Source organism: Rhipicephalus microplus, chromosome 9 (assembly GCF_043290135.1).
Source record: "Rhipicephalus microplus isolate Deutch F79 chromosome 9, USDA_Rmic, whole genome shotgun sequence".
NCBI lineage: Eukaryota > Metazoa > Arthropoda > Arachnida > Ixodida > Ixodidae > Rhipicephalus > Rhipicephalus microplus.
In genome coordinates, this window is record NC_134708.1 from 45,059,142 (window position 1) to 45,076,917 (window position 17,776).

At 45.1% G+C, this 17,776-nt stretch overlaps 1 protein-coding gene and 1 long non-coding RNA gene across 2 annotated transcripts; both read right to left on the reverse strand.

Annotated features, from left to right (window-relative positions):
- Positions 1-3,128: 3,128 nt before the first annotated feature.
- On the reverse strand, positions 3,129-5,337 carry LOC119165024 (uncharacterized). The gene is made up of 2 exons (XM_075873520.1): positions 5,299-5,337; positions 3,129-4,980 (listed from the first exon to the last, which is right to left on the reverse strand). The coding sequence occupies exons 1-2, from the start codon at positions 5,335-5,337 to the stop codon at positions 4,552-4,554; spliced, it is 468 nt and encodes a 155-aa protein (XP_075729635.1). The 3' UTR covers positions 3,129-4,551.
- An 8,903-nt stretch (positions 5,338-14,240) lies between these two features.
- On the reverse strand, positions 14,241-17,533 carry LOC142771699 (uncharacterized). Its single transcript, XR_012886074.1, has 2 exons — positions 16,941-17,533; positions 14,241-16,647 (listed from the first exon to the last, which is right to left on the reverse strand). It is a non-coding gene; the product is annotated as an uncharacterized LOC142771699 (long non-coding RNA).
- Positions 17,534-17,776: the final 243 nt, after the last annotated feature.

The following is a 17,776-nucleotide window of genomic DNA, read 5'->3' on the forward strand; positions in this document are numbered from 1 at the left end:
CAATACGCAATGAGGACCATGTGTATATACGTAGTTTCGTGTTGTGTGTGTACAGTATCAACTTGCATGTGCGTATTAAAACACCTTTTCTGTTCCGCTTGGTACACTCTCCACCAGCATTGCATGTAATCTCAATGTAACAGCAACCGCGTTCAAGTGTAACTTGCACCGTGCTCAAAGTGACCACGGTCACAGAATGCTGACGCCGGTGAGTTTCACGCGGAACACGGACACAGTGGCCGGACGCTGCGTCGGCCGCGTGGCGGAATGCAACCGTAGAAGGCTCACGACCGATCGTGTTGTCTGTACAGTTGCTGAATTAATGACGTGAAAGCGCTCGCCGTTGTCAGTGCATATAGCGCACGTTCTCGTGTACTTGCTTCGTTGTCGGTGAGCTGTTACTCGCTGTTAATACTCGGACGAAATGATTTTGCCGAAGGTGACGCACTGGCCCAGAGTGTTGATCCCCGTTCCATTAGTTTCGGATCATCACGACACGAGCGCTGCGCAGCCCACGTGCTTTCAGAGCCGCATAGAAAGTCGCACCTTCTGCTTCACATTCGGATGTAAACCAGAGAGGAAAATTTGCCCAGTCAATACGGCCGAATTTAGGCTTCACCACGAGTGACGTCAGGGCCTCTCCTTAGTTTTTTTTTTCCTTCCTCCGTGCTTCCTCCACACTTTTCACGTAGCGCACCGGCTGGGCGTGCCCTCTTCTATTCCAGACAAAATGTGCGGTAAGTTTTAAACCTGAAGGACTTATTCTGTGTAAACCAAGTTTCTTGTTAACCAACAAAATCAAGGGCATAATTATCGCAAAGATAAAGTAAGTCAGTAACTGCTGAAAAAATGGGGCAACGATTCCAGTGTAATTCTTTAATATTCCTTGTTTTGATGAAACACTAGCAACACAGAACACCTATAAACTACCAATTAGAGAAGAGAAACTGTACCTCTGACATTCCAACAAAAATAAGGGTAGCGGTGGCGTTGTAAACTAATTTATCCGACCTAGAGACGACGCTGACAGAACTATCATCATTGTTGCGCTAGGGGCCAGTACCAGGCCCCGGAAACTCTCAAGTGGGAGCTGTCCGCAACACAGTCATCTGTGTTTTGGAGGAACAAACAAAAGTTTATCCAATCCAATCCGGAAACTCTCAAGTTTCCGCGATGGCCTTAAAGGCCGAAAAAACCGACCGCTGCGAAGGAAAGGGGTACAAAGCTGACATAAACAACTACCGTCCTATAACAGTGACATCAGTGGTCTAGAGGCTGGCGATGCAGACTATAAATAAAAGACTGCAGGCATGGATAGAGGATGAGGGGGTGCTGGGGGGAACTGCAGAATGGGTTTCGGAAACACGGGAGGTTGGAGGACAATCTGTTCTCACTGACGCAGTGCATCGAAATAGCAGAAAAGGAACACAGGCCCCTGTGGCTAGCATTTTTGGATATCAAGGGAGCGTACGATAGCGTGGTTCAAGAGTAATTGTGGGGAATACTGGACGCAGTAGGCGTGGAAGATGAAGTCACTAACCATTTAGAGGATATCTATAAAGGTAACAAGTTGGTTATAAAGTGAGAAAAACGGGTATCCAAGCCTGCAGAGGTGAAACGGGGACTTAGGCAGGAATGTCCACTATCACCCTCTTTATTCATGATGTACCTACAAAGATTAGAGGCCAAATTAGAGGGAAGTTAACTTGGATTCAACCTCTCTTTTGTCAAACAAGGAAAACTCATTGATCAGGCACTACCAGCACTAATGTACGCAGATGATATAGTGCTAATGGCCGACAACAAAGAAGATTTGCAGAGATTGATTGACATCTGCGGTAATGAGGGGGATAGGTTAGATTTTAGATTCAGTAAGGAAAAATCAGCAGTCATGATTTTAATGATGACGAAGGTAGTGAGCTTAGAATTCAGAAGGTCACGATAGAGATAACAGATAGGTACAAATATCTGGGCGTATGGATAAGCACTGGGACTGTGTACCTAAGGGAACACGAAGTATACGTGATGACTAAAGGTAACAGGTATGCAGCGGAGATCAAAAACAGCGCACTGTGGAATTGCAATCGGTATGATGTTGTGAGAGTAATATTGAAAAGGGCCATGGTTCCTGGTCTGACGTTCGGCAATGCGGTCTTTTGCATGAGATTAGACGTTCAAGCAAGATTAGAAATTAAGCAACGTGGAATGGGTAGGCTTGCCTTAGGAGCTCATGGGAATACACCGAAACAGAGAGTACAAGGTAATATGGGATACACATCATTTGAGGGCAGGGAAGCTAGCAGCAAGATAAATTTGAGAAGCGGTTGAGAGAAATGGGGGAGGAGCGTTGGGATAGGACGATATTGAGCTACTTGTACACGAAGAATGTAGATTCAAAATGGGGGAAGCAAACCAGAAATTCGACTGGTAAATACTTAGAAAGCAGCAGGGGGCCAAACCAAAACGAATTATCGGTCAGTAAGAAGGCGAAGGAAGCCGAGACCGATATGTGCAGAATCGGCATGATTAAGAAGTCCGCACTAGATATCTGTCGAAATTTTAAGCAGGAAATTGCCAAGAAGAGGATGTTATATAATACTCGGGGTAGTTCGAACAGAGAGATGGACGGACAGACATAGATAGATAGATAGATAGATAGATAGATAGATAGATAGATAGATAGATAGATAGATAGATAGATAGATAGATAGATAGATAGATAGATAGATAGATAGATAGATAGATAGATAGATAGATAGATAGATAGATAGATAGATAGATAGATAGATAGATAGATAGATAGATAGATAGATAGATAGATAGATAGATAGATAGATAGATAGATAGATAGATAGATAGATAGATAGATAGATAGATAGATAGATAGATAGTCAAAGTGCCTGCAGTACGCAAAGAAATGCTTCGCTTTTTTTGTGTGTGTACCCCATTAATTCCCAGTATGAGAAACATTTTTCCAAACTTCAAAATATTTCTTGGCCACGTCCTTAGAGTCACTAGGAGTGCAAATTTTCAATAAAAAACATGAAGATGTAGTCTGCAAATTAATAATGGGATGTTGCATATGTGCAACAATGGGCAGTAGTGTATAAAATGAAGGCCAAGCCAAGTGAAAGAAACTTTTTATTGCTACCAATAATTTTGGCGAATTTTCAAATTGAAGAAAGCACAATACAAGCATAGCTGTTTGGCACCTACTGGTGAAAACTAACAAAACAGTAACGGTCTTTGTTGAAACACATCACCTTACACTTTGCACACGAAACTTAGGTGTACCCTCCTGGGTATGCCTTGCAGCGGTTCTGTTTTGCATTCCATGTGGGCCAGTGCTCATTGCTGTCTCTTCTGACATCCCGGGGGACATTTAGGCACACTTTCTTGAATGGTGTGACATTCTGAATCGAAGGGCGCCCTGGTGGTCGTTTGTTGAGCAAGATCAGGCTCGTTGCAAGCTCAGAGAGGAAATCTCTCAAGGGTGTAGGCAGCAGTTTGTGCTTTTGGAGAATTCTCTTGTGCATGAACCATGCATTAACAGCTGCTATTTTGAGCGTGTGCCAAAACAAATACATATACCAGCGTTTAGACCTGATAGAAAAGCGATAGGAGAAGCACATTTTGTCTAGAAGATCCACGCCGCCCATTGATCTGTTGTAGGAAGAAATGATCGCTGGACAATCGACAAAAATATGCTTTTTCTCCTTGCTGTCCCACCTTTTGACTGATGTAAGCGGGTCAGCACCAATGCAGTTCGAAAGAAGAGTAACAGTGCGGTTGTCATGCCACTTCACTGCCACCATTGTCTTTTGGTCACATGAAGTGACTGAAGTATCACAGGTGTCCCGACCTCGCCTTTTCGATTTCTCATCCATCAACTTGCTGCAGCTGAGTCTGTTTTCACGAACCGTACCAATATAGGAAATTCTCATTCTTGAAAGCTCCTCTACAAGTTGAGGGCCTGTGAAGAAGTTATCAGCGACAACTAGGTTGTCGTCTCGCTTCGGTAGGCTGGAACACAGCTGGAGCACGACACCAGCTCCCAACCCAAGCTGGTAGCCACCCTGGCTGCCATAAAAACCTTTGTTGCAGCGCTGGTAGACATCGAAATCATAACACAGACCTGATTCCCCAGAACGTGCCCAAAGTTTTAGACCCCATTTACTCTTTGGTTTATTAGGCATGTACTGACGAATGTAACACCGCCCACAGAAAGGGATCAAGATTTTGTCCACTGCAGATTTTTTTTTCTTGGGGCAAGACAACCATGTTGCTGCGCAAGGAACTGAGCCATGGGCGCACTTTCCAGCATTCGTCTTCTTTTACTTTGTCATTGGCCGCTTCATTATCGAAAAAATGCAGGTGGCTTGTGATCTTTTCAAATCTGTTACGGGACATTACCTGGGCTACTAATTCATATGTACTTCCATTTTCCCAGTAAGCACGAACCCTGTGCATGTTTACAAGTCCCATCCTGAAAAACATGCCCAGAACAGATGTAAGTTCTTTCACGGTGAGGTTTAGAGTGGCTCCATGTTTTTAAAAGTAGTACTTATTGCTTTCATCGACGACAGCCTTTAGCATGGATCGAGAAACAAACATGTCAAAGTATTCCACTGCACTCAGCGGCTCTGCAGGTGGTAGCGGAAAGTTGTTCTCGAAACTACCTGCCTCGATATCAAAATCCTTCTTCACCCATGTGTACCGCCTTTTCATGTTCTGCAGTATCCGATCTACTGGAGGCGCATCTGTCGAGGTAGCAACCTCCTCCTCAGCTTCTTCTACCTCAGTTTGGATGGCATCTCCTTCATCACTGCTGTCTCCAGACACTTTTTCGCCACTTTTTTCATCAGCAGAAAAATCGCTCTCATTAGGGTTGATAACATCCAGCAGGTTTGCATGAACAAAACGCTTCGGCCTCTCTTTTGGAACTGAATAGAATGTTGAGGTTGAAATTGCATTATGTCCCTGAAAAATCGTTAAAACAGCAAAATTAGCAAACAAACATCCGTTCACACACTCAACATGAATGCGTGTCACGATATGTAAGACGCGTTTCAAGCAGAAAAGCAATGTTGCATATCTGCAACAATGAAAATTGTGGCATTTAGTGCCCACTGTTGCATATGTGCAACACACCACGTGCAAAAAATATTTTCTCGAACAGAGCAAGCAAAAAACTAACTGTTGGGTTCTAGAATACTGTCAAGAGTGTTTCGAACACACATTCAGTGAAAAAAGCAGCGCAGCCTAACTTGTGGGCTTATAAAAAAATATTTACAGTACCTTGATTGCGGAGCTCGACGACGACGTGGATGCTGCCATTTTGCAAACTGCATGGATGGATGGATGGATGTGGCTGTACCCTTTAGATCGGGCGGCGGCTAACGCCACCTAGCCGTAATACTTAGTGAACTAACCATTACATTTATCTTTTTTTCCTTTAAATAATGAAGTTGAGGATTCGTACTTCGCAGTGAAGGGTTTAATTTTCACTCGTGCCTTGACTTTAGCCACCAATCAGATAACCTCCTTCTAGTTAAGTCTACCCGCTTAAAGTCTATTTTGCCCTCGCTGTCCCTAAATCCCAGTGCTTTGAAAAACTCTGCGCCATCATCCTGAACTATAGGGTGAAGCCCTTTACAGAACATTATCAAGTGTTCGGCAGTTTCTTCTTCCTCTCCACACGCACTGCATATTGTGTCGACCCCTTCGTATTTGGCCCGATATGTCTTGGTTCGCAGTACTCCCGTCCTGGCCTCAAACAGTAGAGAACTACCCCGAGTATTATCATAGATCCTTTCCTTGGCAATTTCCTGCTTAAAAGTTCGATAGATCTCTAGTGCGGACCTCTTAATCATGCCCATTCTCCAAATGTCAGTCTCCGTTTCCTTCACTTTTTTTTAACCGATAGTTCTTTTTGGTTTGGCCACCTGCTGTTTTCTAAGTATTTACCAGTCAACTTCCTGGTTCGCTTCCTCCATTTTGTATCGACATTCTTCATGTACAAGTAGCTGAAAACCTTCCTAGCCCAACGCTCTTCCCCCATTTCTCTCAATCGCTTCTCAAATTTTATCTTGCTGCTAGCCTCCCTGCCCTCAAATGATGTCCATCCCATATCACCTTGTACTCCCTGATTTGGTGTATTCCCGTGAGCTCCTAAAGCAAGCCTACCTATTCCACGTTGCTTAATTTCTAATCTTGCTTGAACTTCTGATCTCATGCACAAGACCGCATTGCTGAACGTCAGCCCAGGAACCATGACCCCTTTCCATACCTCTCACAACATCATACCTATTGTAATTCCACAGTGCCCTATTTTTCATGACTGCTGCATTCCTGTTACCTTTAGTCGTCACGTATATTTCGTGTTCCCTCAGATACTCGGTCCCATTGCTTATCCATACGCCCAAATATTTGTATTTATCTGTGATCTCTAGCGTGACCTCCTGTATTCTAAGCTCACTACCTTCGTTGTCATTGAAAATCATGACTGCTGATTTTTCCCTACTGAATCTAAAATCTAACCTATCTCCCTCATTACCGCAGATGTCCATCAATCTCTGCAAATCTTCCTTGTTGTTGGCCATTAGCACTATATCATCTGCGTACATTAATGCCGGTAGTGCCTGATCAATAAGTTTTCCTTGTTTGACTAAAGAGAAGTTGAAGCCAAGTCCACTTCCCTCTAATTTCGCCTCTAATCCTTGTAGGTACATCATGAATAATAAGGGTGACAGGGGGCACCCCTGCCTAAGCCCCCGTTTTACCTCTGCAGGCTTGGATACCTGTTTTTCCCACTTTATAACTACCTTGTTACCTTTATAGATACCCTTTAAAAGATTAGTGACTACATGTTCCACGCCTAGTGTGTCTAGTATTCCCCAGAATTCCTCTTGAACCACGCTATCGTACGCTCCCTTGATATACAAAAATGCTAGCCACAGGGGCCTGTGTTCTTTTTCTGCTATTTCGATGCACTGCGTCAGTGAGAACAGATTGTCTTCCAACCTCCTGTGTTTCCGAAACTCATTCTGCAGTTCCCCCAGCACCCCCTCATCCTCTATCCACGCCTGCAGTCTTTCCTTTATAATCTGCATCGCCAGCCTGTAGACCACTGATGTCACTGTTATAGGACGGTAGTTGTTTATGTCAGCTTTGTCCCCCTTTCCTTTATAGATCATGCTCATCCTGCTAAGTTTCCATCCATCGGGAACTTCACCATCGATTATTATTGTACTCACTGCCTCTCTCAAAGCCTGCTTAGACTTCGGACCTAATGTTTTTATCAGCCTAACTGGAATGCCATCCGGGCCTGTTGATGTACTACTAGGAACCCTTTTCTCAGCCCTTTCCCACTCTTGTTGTGAAAATGGAGCCATTGCACCACTTGATTCGTCTTTGTCTATTGTGGTGCATAAAGTACTTCTTTGTTGAAATTTTTCTGTCACCCTTGTTCTTATATATTCAATAGCTTCGTCCCCTTCTAGCCTAGCACCTTGGGCTGTAGTTATAAAGTTCTGCTCTAGGCTCGTCTTATCTCTTAGGGAGTTTAGATGGTTCCAAAATTTCGCAGCTGCCTTTCTATCTTTTTTATGTACTTCTGCCAGCCACTGAGCTCCCTTCCTTCTAATCTTTTCATTGATCAGAAGGGATGCATCCCTTCTACAGCTTAGAAAGGTTGCTCATTTTCTTTCCACATCATCTGTCGGTTCACCCCGCTGCTTAGCATGTCTGTGTTCCCTAGAGGCTTCCTGACGTTTTGCTATGGCTCTCTTAACTTCCTCATCCCACCAACTTTTGGGTTTGTGTCTTCTTTTCCGGGGCGACTTGTCACGCGTCTCAGCAAGCTCTATCTCAAAGAGTCTAATTAGATTCGTGTATGTCCACACTGTATTATTATCCTCCGTGATTACTTTCTCAATTTGTTTAGTGGCTATTTCAATTTGCCTTTCTGGATAAAAATTTTCCTGTAGTTGCTCATCTTGTCTCCTTCCCACTTTCACTGCTCTTCCAAAACTTAGCTAGATACGACGAATGTGGCCCCCAAGCGGCTGAAACTGGTACTGTGTGGAACGAAGAACCGTCGAAATAGCGCATAGTATGGACAACTTTTACCAGTGCATCAGGATCCTTGCAATCGGCAGGGCACGGAACTGGGTGTTGCAGATATGCAACAAGGGGCAATAATGGGGTACTGAAGCCGAATAATGAAGTTCCATACTCAATGTAACCTTCCTTGACTGCTTTAGTAGGCCTTAGCAAACCAATGACAGGAACGCTTAAGAAGCAGACTTCTCGATTGCAAACAAAGCAGGATCGTTGAGCCCATCGATAAGCAGAATAGCCGCCCCGAAGCCGTAGGTATAGCTTACGGTTTATACTTTCAACGTTAGCTGGCTCCTTCAATGCATGTCGGTGTGCTATTTGACCACCCATTACATTCATTCTTCACAAAATAAGCTATCTTCGCGAATTCCCATATGTCGCTGCTTCCTCGACTCACACGCTCAGCTTGAGAGCGGGCAGCATGCATACACTCGCAATGCAGGAGAGGAGGAGGCTATATGGGTCATGGAAAGCCTTTCTGTGAATTGTAATATCAACATATCCGTGTGCCATTCACGAGCTGTGCAGCACGACTGTTAATTTTGGGGTTCGCAGTGCCAGAAAAAGTGGGTAACTTTCCAAAACTTCAACGCATTCGCATTATTCATGCTTGTAATTTCATTAAATAAATGAGAAATAGTTCTTATGCGTGCCATCCTCAAGCCTTACGAATAAGATAATGAAAAAACGGCTTACATGGCGTGTTGCTTGTTGCCGCTGGTGGTGCGCTGTTGTTTCGAGGGGATTCGCGGAAGCGCCGAAAGATGTTCGCGCGCTTTGTTGCTTAAAGAACGCGCGGTCGCCAGAAAAGCACCTAGCACGCGGCCACTCGTATTAGTTCGCGCCAAAACTCGCCGTGGCGCTGCAGTCACCGGCTGGAGTTCAGGCTGTCAAGGTGGATGGACGTGTTTTTTGAGCGCTCCGGATCGACTGCGCAGATAAGTGTTGTTGCATGTTTTGAGCTTGTCTCTATAATTATAAGGCAGCGGTTGAAATCTTTGTAGCACTTATTTTATGGTACGGCTTTTTCGGGGGCCAGTCACCAGGTATTTATTAGTTAGTGCGGGTGTGTGTGTTTGAATTTTTTTGTTGTTGTTTTTTTTTGCCACCCCGTTGGGGAGGTGCGCGTACATTGAACACGCAAATTTTTGTAGTAGAGCTTGGACTTTCTTTTTTTTTCGTAGTGCAGGGCTCGAGTTTAGTAATTATCGAGTATAGGGACAATTGGTGTCAGAAAGGCATGGTTAAAAAGACTGTAAAGTGTTCAGGATGTGGAGTGGGTTTGAAAGTGGACCCAAGCGTAGAAGCGGATGGAGAAGAGGCTGACGCGAAGTGTAGGCAATGTGAGGTCGAGGAAAAAATGGAGAAAATGATGGTTGCCCAGAGTGAACTGCTGATGAGAATCGCCAAACTCGAGACTGCGTTGGCGACAGAGCAAGAAAAAACGAGGGCAGTGGGAGAAAGACTGAAGTCCGCCGAGGAAGTGCTAGCGAAGCTGAACAAAGAAGCGACCTACCGAGAGAACAGTAGGGAACCGGCAACCAGAACGGTGGAGAAGGAAAAGCAAGCAAGCTTGGAAAAAACAGGTTTAGCCGGTTCAACTGTCGCAAGGCCCAGCTTCTGCGAGGTAGTGGTGGGGCAGGAAGGGAACAAAAGAGCCGGCGTCACAGGTGCAAGTAGCCCCCAGGTGCAGAACGCTCCAGCGGAAAAGTCACAGCATGTGATAATCGCCGGGGACTCAAATTTAAATCGATGCACAGAAGCCATCAAAGAGAGGGTAAGAGGTGACAAGAGGGTTGCAGTAGGGGCGTTCCCAGGACGCGAGCTGGAAGCAGTCATGAAGCAAGCGAGCACAAAGCTCAAAACTACAGCTGATAGACGCAACCTCGTGATAATTTCAGGCGGTTTAAACGATGTCCTAAATGAAGATGCAGCAGGACTAGCAGCCACACTGGCGAAAGGCGTCGATGACATGCGCGCCACTTCTCCTAAGGTGCAGGTAGTGATATGCACAATACCGGAGGTACCGGTGCGTTATAGCAACCTGCAAAGAGCAGTGGTCAACGCAAACCAAGAGATATGGCGGATGAGTCGAGAGAAAGGCTTTGAGGTGGTGGAAATAAACAGAGAGGTGCATAGGTGGGGGGGTTTTCAACGAGACAGAATTCACTTCGATGGGCGGCTAGGTCATGAGGTGGGTTGGCGACTTGAAGGACGCGCAGTAGCTTTTTTGGGGGGCAAGCGAGCCCTTCGGGGTGCAGGATAGCTAGTAACGAGGAAAACAACCAGGGAGACTCTTCGAAAGGTGGTATGGACAGATACGATTCCAAAGTGGCACCAATATCTAAGATACGTAGAGTCCGGGGCATAAATAGACATAGCCACGAGCGCCGAGCCAATTCAGACATAGGGTATATTAACATGCAGGGTGGTAGGAACAGGCTGAAGTGGGAAGAGATAGAAGAACAGCTAAGTGAAGAGAGGCCGATGGTATACGGTTTTGTAGAAACACATCTCAAAGACATGGAACAACCTCCGAACAATCTGGACTACGCGTGGGAGTATTGTAATAGAACAGAAGGCAGCAGAAAGGGGGGGGGGGGCATTGGGGCATTCATTCATAAAAGTACAGACTGGCAAAGGGTCAAGCAGGAGTACAAGGAACATTTATGGCTAAAAGGGAAAGTGGCAGGTCAAATGACACTCCTTGGTTTCGTGTACTTGTGGACGGGAGCAAAGGCCAGAGAGGAAAACCAGGCAATGGTAGAGTGTATTTCAAAGGACATTAAGGAGTTAGGAAGAGAGTGCGAGATAATTATACAAGGAGACATGAATGCGCACATAGAAGATATAGATGGGTATACCGACCCGACAGGCAAAATGATCATGGATATGTGTGAAAGGCTTGATTTGATCATTTGCAACAGTACCGAGAAGTGTGAAGGGCAAATAACATGGGAGGTAGGAAGGCTTCAGTCGACGATAGATTATGCACTGATGTCACATAGGATGTATGATAAGCTCAGGGAAATGCACATAGATGAAGGTGGCTCCAGAAGTCTGGGTAGCGATCACAAACGTATCAAGCTAAGTTTTGGAAGAGCAGTGAAAGTGGGAAGGAGACAAGAGGAGCAACTACAGGAAAATTTTTATCCAGAAAGGCAAATTGAAATAGCCACTAAACAAATTGAGAAAGTAATCACGGAGGATAATAAGACAGTGTGGACATACACGAATCTAATTAGACTCTTTGAGATAGAGCTTGCTAAGACGCGTGACAAGTCACCCCGGAAAAGAAGACACAAACCCAAAAGTTGGTGGGATGAGGAAGTTAAGAGAGCCATAGCAAAACGTCAGGAAGCCTGTAGGGAACACAGACATGCTAAGCAGCGGGGTGAACCGACAGATGATGTGGAAAGAAAATGGGCAACCTTTCTAAGCTGTAGAAGGGATGCATCCCTTCTGATCAATGAAAAGATTAGAAGGAAGGGAGCTCAGTGGCTGGCAGAAGTACATAAAAAAGATAGAAAGGCAGCTGCGAAATTTTGGAACCATCTAAACTCCCTAAGGAGTGAGACGAGCCTAGAGCAGAACTTTATAACTACAGCCCAAGGTGCTAGGCTAGAAGGGGACTAAGCTATTGAATATATAAGAACAAGAGTGACAGAAAAATTTCAACAAAGAAGTATTTTATGAACCACAATAGACAAAGACGAATCAAGTGGTGCAATGGCTCCATTTTCACAACAAGAGTGGGAAATGGCCGAGAAAAGGGTTCCTAATAGTACATCAACAGGCCCAGATGGCATTCCAATTAGGCTGATAAAAACATTAGGTCCGAAGTCTAAGCAGGCTTTGAGAGAGGCAGTGAGTACAATAATAATCGATGGTGAAGTTCCCGATGGATGGAAACTTAGCAGGATGAGCATGATCTATAAAGGAAAGGGGGACAAAGCTGACATAAACAACTACCGTCCTATAACAGTGACATCAGTGGTCTACCGGCTGGCGATGCAGATTATAAAGGAAAGACTGCAGGCGTGGATAGAGGAAGGGGGTGCTGGGGGAACTGCAGAATGGGTTTCGGAAACACAGGAGGTTGGAAGACAATCTGTTCTCACTGACGCAGTGCATCGAAATAGCACAAAAGGAACACAGGCCCCTGTGGCTAGCATTTTTGTATATCAAGGGAGCGTACGATAGCGTGGTTCAAGAGGAATTGTGGGGAATACTAGACACACTAGGCGTGGAACATGTAGTCACTAATCTTTTAAAGGGTGTCTATAAAGGTAACAAGGTAGTTATAAAGTGGGAAAAACAGGTATCGAAGCCTGCAGAGGTAAAACGGGGGCTTAGGCAGGTGTACCCCCTGTCACCCTTATTATTCATGATGTACCTACAAGGATTAGAGGCAAAATTAGAGGGAAGTGGACTGGGCTTCAACCTCTCTTTAGTCAAACAAGGAAAACTTATTGATCAGGCACTACCAGCATTAATGTACGCAGATGATGTAGTGCTAATGGCCAACAACAAGGAAGATTTGCAGAGATTGATGGACATCTGCGGTAATGAGGGAGATAGGTTAGATTTTAGATTCAGTAGGGAAAAATCAGCAGTCATGATTTTCAATGACAACGAAGGTAGTGAGCTTAGAATACAGGAGGTGACGCTAGAGATAACAGATAAATACAAATATCTGGGCGTATGGATAAGCAATGGGACCGAGTATCTGAGGGAACACGAAATATACGTGACGACTAAAGGTAACAGGAATGCAGCAGTCATGAAAAATAGGGCACTGTGGAATTACAATAGGTATGATGTTGTGAGAGGAATATGGAAAGGGGTCATGGTTCCTGGGCTGACGTTCAGCAATGCGGTCTTGTGCATGAGATCAGAAGTTCAAGCAAGATTAGAAATTAAGCAACGTGGAATAGGTAGGCTTGCTTTAGGAGCTCACGGGAATACACCAAATCGGGGAGTACAAGGTGATATGGGATGGACATCATTTGAGGGCAGGGAAGCTAGCAGCAAGATAAAATTTGAGAAGCGATTGAGAGAAATGGGGGAAGAGCGTTGGGCTAGGAAGGTTTTCAGCTACTTGTACATGAAGAATGTCGATACAAAATGGAGGAAGCGAACCAGGAAGTTGACTGGTAAATACTTAGAAAACAGCAGGTGACCAAACCAAAAAGAACTATCGGTTAAGAAAAAAGTGAAGGAAACGGAGACTGACATGTGGAGAATGGGCATGATTAAGAAGTCCGCACTAGAGATCTATCGAACTTTTAAGCAGGAAATTGCCAAAGAAAGGATCTACGATAATACTCGGGGTAGTTCTCTACTGTTTGAGGCCAGGACGGGAGTACTGCGAACCAAGACATATCGGGCCAAATACGAAGGGGTCGACACAGTATGCAGTGCGTGTGGAGAGGAAGAAGAAACTGCCGAACACTTGATAATGTTCTGTAAAGGGCTTCACCCTATAGTTCAGGATGATGGCGCAGAGTTTTTCAAAGCACTGGGATTTAGGGACAGCGAGGGCAAAATAGACTTTAAGCGGGTAGACTTAACTAGAAGGAGGTTATCTGATTGGTGGCTAAAGTCAAGGCACGAGTGAAAATTAAACCCTTCACTGCGAAGTACGAATCATCAACTTCATTATTTAAAGGGAAAAAAAAGATAAATGTAATGGTTAGTTCACTAAGTATTATGGCTAGGTGGCGTTAGCCGCCGCCCGATCTAAAGGGTACAGCCACATCCATCCATCCATCCATCCATCGGAACGATGCGGGAATGTAAAGGTGCTTTGCGCAAAGTGGGACAAAGCTGACATAAACCACTATCGTCCCATAACAATGACATCAGTGGCTTACAGGCAGGTGAGGCCTAGGAGGATATATATAAAAAAATTGCTGGAGTGGAAGCCGCCTATACTTACCCATAGAGCACAGTGAAGCCGGCGGCGGCCATCTTGTGGTGGGCAGGAAGGCGGCCGCGTAGCATATAGTGCACTTCCGCGGCCGTTTTTTTTTCGCAAATGATTGCTGCTAGAGAAGTAAAAACGTGCTCACATAGTCGCCGATACACTGGCAGTATTTAAAGAGACTACAGAACGGTTCGTTTTTCATGTGTTAAAATTTTATTTGTACAGCTTTCTCAGCCTTTAGCCAACATGAACGTTATGGCAAAGTTGTTTCACTGATTCCTAAAAATGACGAGTCTTGAAAGCAAAGACCTAACTTTGTCTTTCACGAGTTCCCGGCTTCGTTCCTTTGTCATGTGGTGCAGCCTGATCTTGATGTACAGCTCCAATACTTGCTTGCTCAAGTTGTAAATATGGTTGTCCAACACGTCGACGTCAAAAAGATGTTGTTCCAATTGTGAAAACCACCTCTTTTCCAGTGATTGACTCAAAATCTCCAGGACTAGTTGTTTGGTATTGGCATGTATGTTCTTAAGGCATTGAGTGGAAGCCTGCAGTCGACGCAGCCCCTTTTCCGCTGTTTCGCACAGTGACACAACGTCTTCGGAAGGGTAAAAGAGTCCACCTCGATTTTTTTGTCTCACCAATAGAGATGTATCCGCTCCATGAAGAGCTTCTATGCACAACTCACAGGTGTTTGTAGTAGCGATTTTGCGAGCGACAAAGCCTGCAATGTAAGGCACGACAGAGCAAACGAATGTGGAGAGGCTCTCTGGATAGTCAATTCGGTCTGTGTAATCGTGGTCCTCTGGTTGTAGGATGGCACACCTTCGCGATGTGACCTCAGTGGTTGCACAAAATGTAGTGGCAGAGGCAGATGCACCCAGAATAGAAACAATATCTTGCGAACAGTTGCCTGAGGTGGACGATCTCACTTCTGTCTGGACCAATAGACGCTTGTAAGCTGCCATGAATTGGGCAGCTGTAGGGTTGTTGTTGAACCCCCCACGTCCTCGCACACAGCCAAAGAAAGTTTCTGCGTGATCTTGACTCATCTTGTGCGTGAGCAGATAGTTAAGTTGACCTTCATGAACGAGTTCCTTGAAGATACTTTCTGTGCTCTGTATACACACAAGAAAACCCACAAATCCTGTCCTCTTTGTTCCCTGCAAAAGTGGTCGACCGAATGGGTCTTTTAAAGCACATATGTACTCTCGAGCGTCGGCAAAAAATGGTTTCCAACAAGGCTCATTTTGCTTTCGAAGGGGGGCTTTGTATGATTTTGCAAACGCATTTCTGGAGTTTAGCAAATCGAAGAGATGATCAAATACCCTCACAAATTTTGCCGTGGCACTAGCACCTCTAAACTGTGGCAGCTTCAGCGTTTGCTCGCAAAATTCAAGAGCGTCTGCGACTGAAGCGCTGAGTGCCTGAACTGCGAGCCGTACCTTCATCTTTTGCTTCTCCCACTGCATATGCACCTTAGTTAGCTTATTGCCAAGGCGGAGCCCTTCCTCGCGCTGTAAAGCCTCCAGTGCCTTTATGTAAGCCCATTTTATGTGGTTTCCATCAACATCAGTGATGTAACACATTGTTGCCAGTGAATTTCTAATCAACTTAATCATGTGGCATGGGTCAAGCAGGATATGCACATCCCTTGACTCATCAACTGGGTTTTTAAAGGATGTGGAGAACTCGACAGGATCAGGCTTCAGTTCTGCACCAAGGCATTTTGCCATAGTGAAATTTGATGACGCACCATCAAATGTTAGACTGACAACTTGAACTTTCACAGATTCCAGTCGTTCAATGCATTGTTTTGTTAGTTCAGCCCTCTCAGAACCAGTGAGCGAGTGGATAAGAAAGTAGCCGACTGGAATTTTCAGCCTCATGTTTATGCCAACAACAATATAAACACAAACATTTGTGGCTTCAGGAAGGCTGTCATCATCAAGAGATGCTCCAAAATCAACGTAGCCAACTACCCTGTCTCCGACAAGTTCAACATGTTTCCTAATCGACATATCATCGACAATCAGAGCGCAGTAAAGAGTTTCAGAGCGACCTTGAACCAACTTCTCCAAGAAAGAAAATGCTTCACCTGTAAAGCCTGGTTGGCCATCAACAGACCTATACCATTCTCTGATTGTGCGCTGCGAAGGGAGGGCGTCATTAAACTTTGATCGCACAAATTCGTAGGCTGCTGGTGAGTAGAAATGTAAAGTTAGTGCAAACGTTCGCAGCTCTGGAGGGTATTTACCTCCACTTTCTGTCCGTGCCCGGTGAAGCAGCTGTTGTATGTCAGGAGAAAATGCTGCATCGAACATCTTGGAGCCCTCTTCTGACAAAAGCTTTTGTTCTTCGATGCCTCTAATAATTTCTTCAGCGGTGATTTTCTTTTGTGTCAGCCTTCGTTTGCTCTGCTGCAACGTTTTAATTTTTTTCTTCAAGTGCAATCTTTCGTCTTCTGTTTCCTGCAACTTCGTCTTGTACCACTGCTTTGATGGTGATACAGTGACATGATCTTCAGTATTTAAGGCCTCTTGCTGCTGAGCAGGACTGCATCCTCGAGGTTTTGGTGCTGGCCGCTTCCTTTTCACCTGAAATAAGCACATAGTGGAAATTAACTACTTTTAGAATGATATATATACTTCAATTATTGCTCATAACATGAATATATGTATTCACGAAAGCATGTTCGGGAACATTCGACAATGATCATGCGCTAATCGTGTGTTGAGCGATATTGTAAACGAGCGAACGGGACGAAAAGCTCGCGAGGAAACACGCAGCAATGCAGTCACGTCGACAAAACACGACAGAAGAGATATGTCTACGTCATTCCAACCTCCTTGATGTCAGAGCACTATATCTGCGAAGTTCCGATGCTTACCGGTGCCTGGAGGTGGGCAGGAAAAGCAGCGAACGAAGTCGGCACACTTCCCGCTTTCAACCTTGTTGTTTGTCCGGTCCGGTCAAAACACGCCGGATCAAAGTGCGCAGAGCAAAGGCGATCTTTATCTGTCGGTTTCCAGTGTTCACGACGCACAGCTCGCTCCCATAGGTTCCGTGTCTCAGCATCTTTTGGAAACCTGCCAATAATTTCCAAATATTAATTCCTTAAGCCTACCAATGAAAAACACGAGTCAGCCGTATTAGACCGCGTAAGCACTACGTGCTTTCAGTACGCACCTGTGAAATGTGATCTTGGAAGCAGGAATCGCGCGATTTGTGCACCCATACGCTACGCAGGATTGTACCATGCTCGCTTGAATCGAGCCGCACGCATTCGAATGCACTGCAGAGACACACTTGTCAAGGAAAGACAGGCGCACGAACCGCAATCCACCGTCGCTGCAGGTGAACTGGCAGCGCTGGCCGCCACCGAGCCAGCCGAGCCGAGCTTTCTGCCCACCACAACATGGCGGCGCTGGCTTCACTTGAAGAGCGCTCCCTCCACTCCAGCAATTTTTTTATATATATCCTCCTAGGGTGAGGCAGGTTATAAAGGAAAGACTTCAGGCATGGATAGAGAATGAGGGGGTGCTGGGTGAACTGCAAAATGGGTTTCGGAAACAAAGGAGCTTGGAAGTCAATCTGTTCTTACTGATGCGGTGCAGTGAAATAGCAGAAAAGGAACACTGGCCCCTGTGGATAGCATATTTGGAGGGAATGTATGATAGCGTGCTAAATAGGTCTTGTGGGGAATACTGGACACACTAGGTGTGG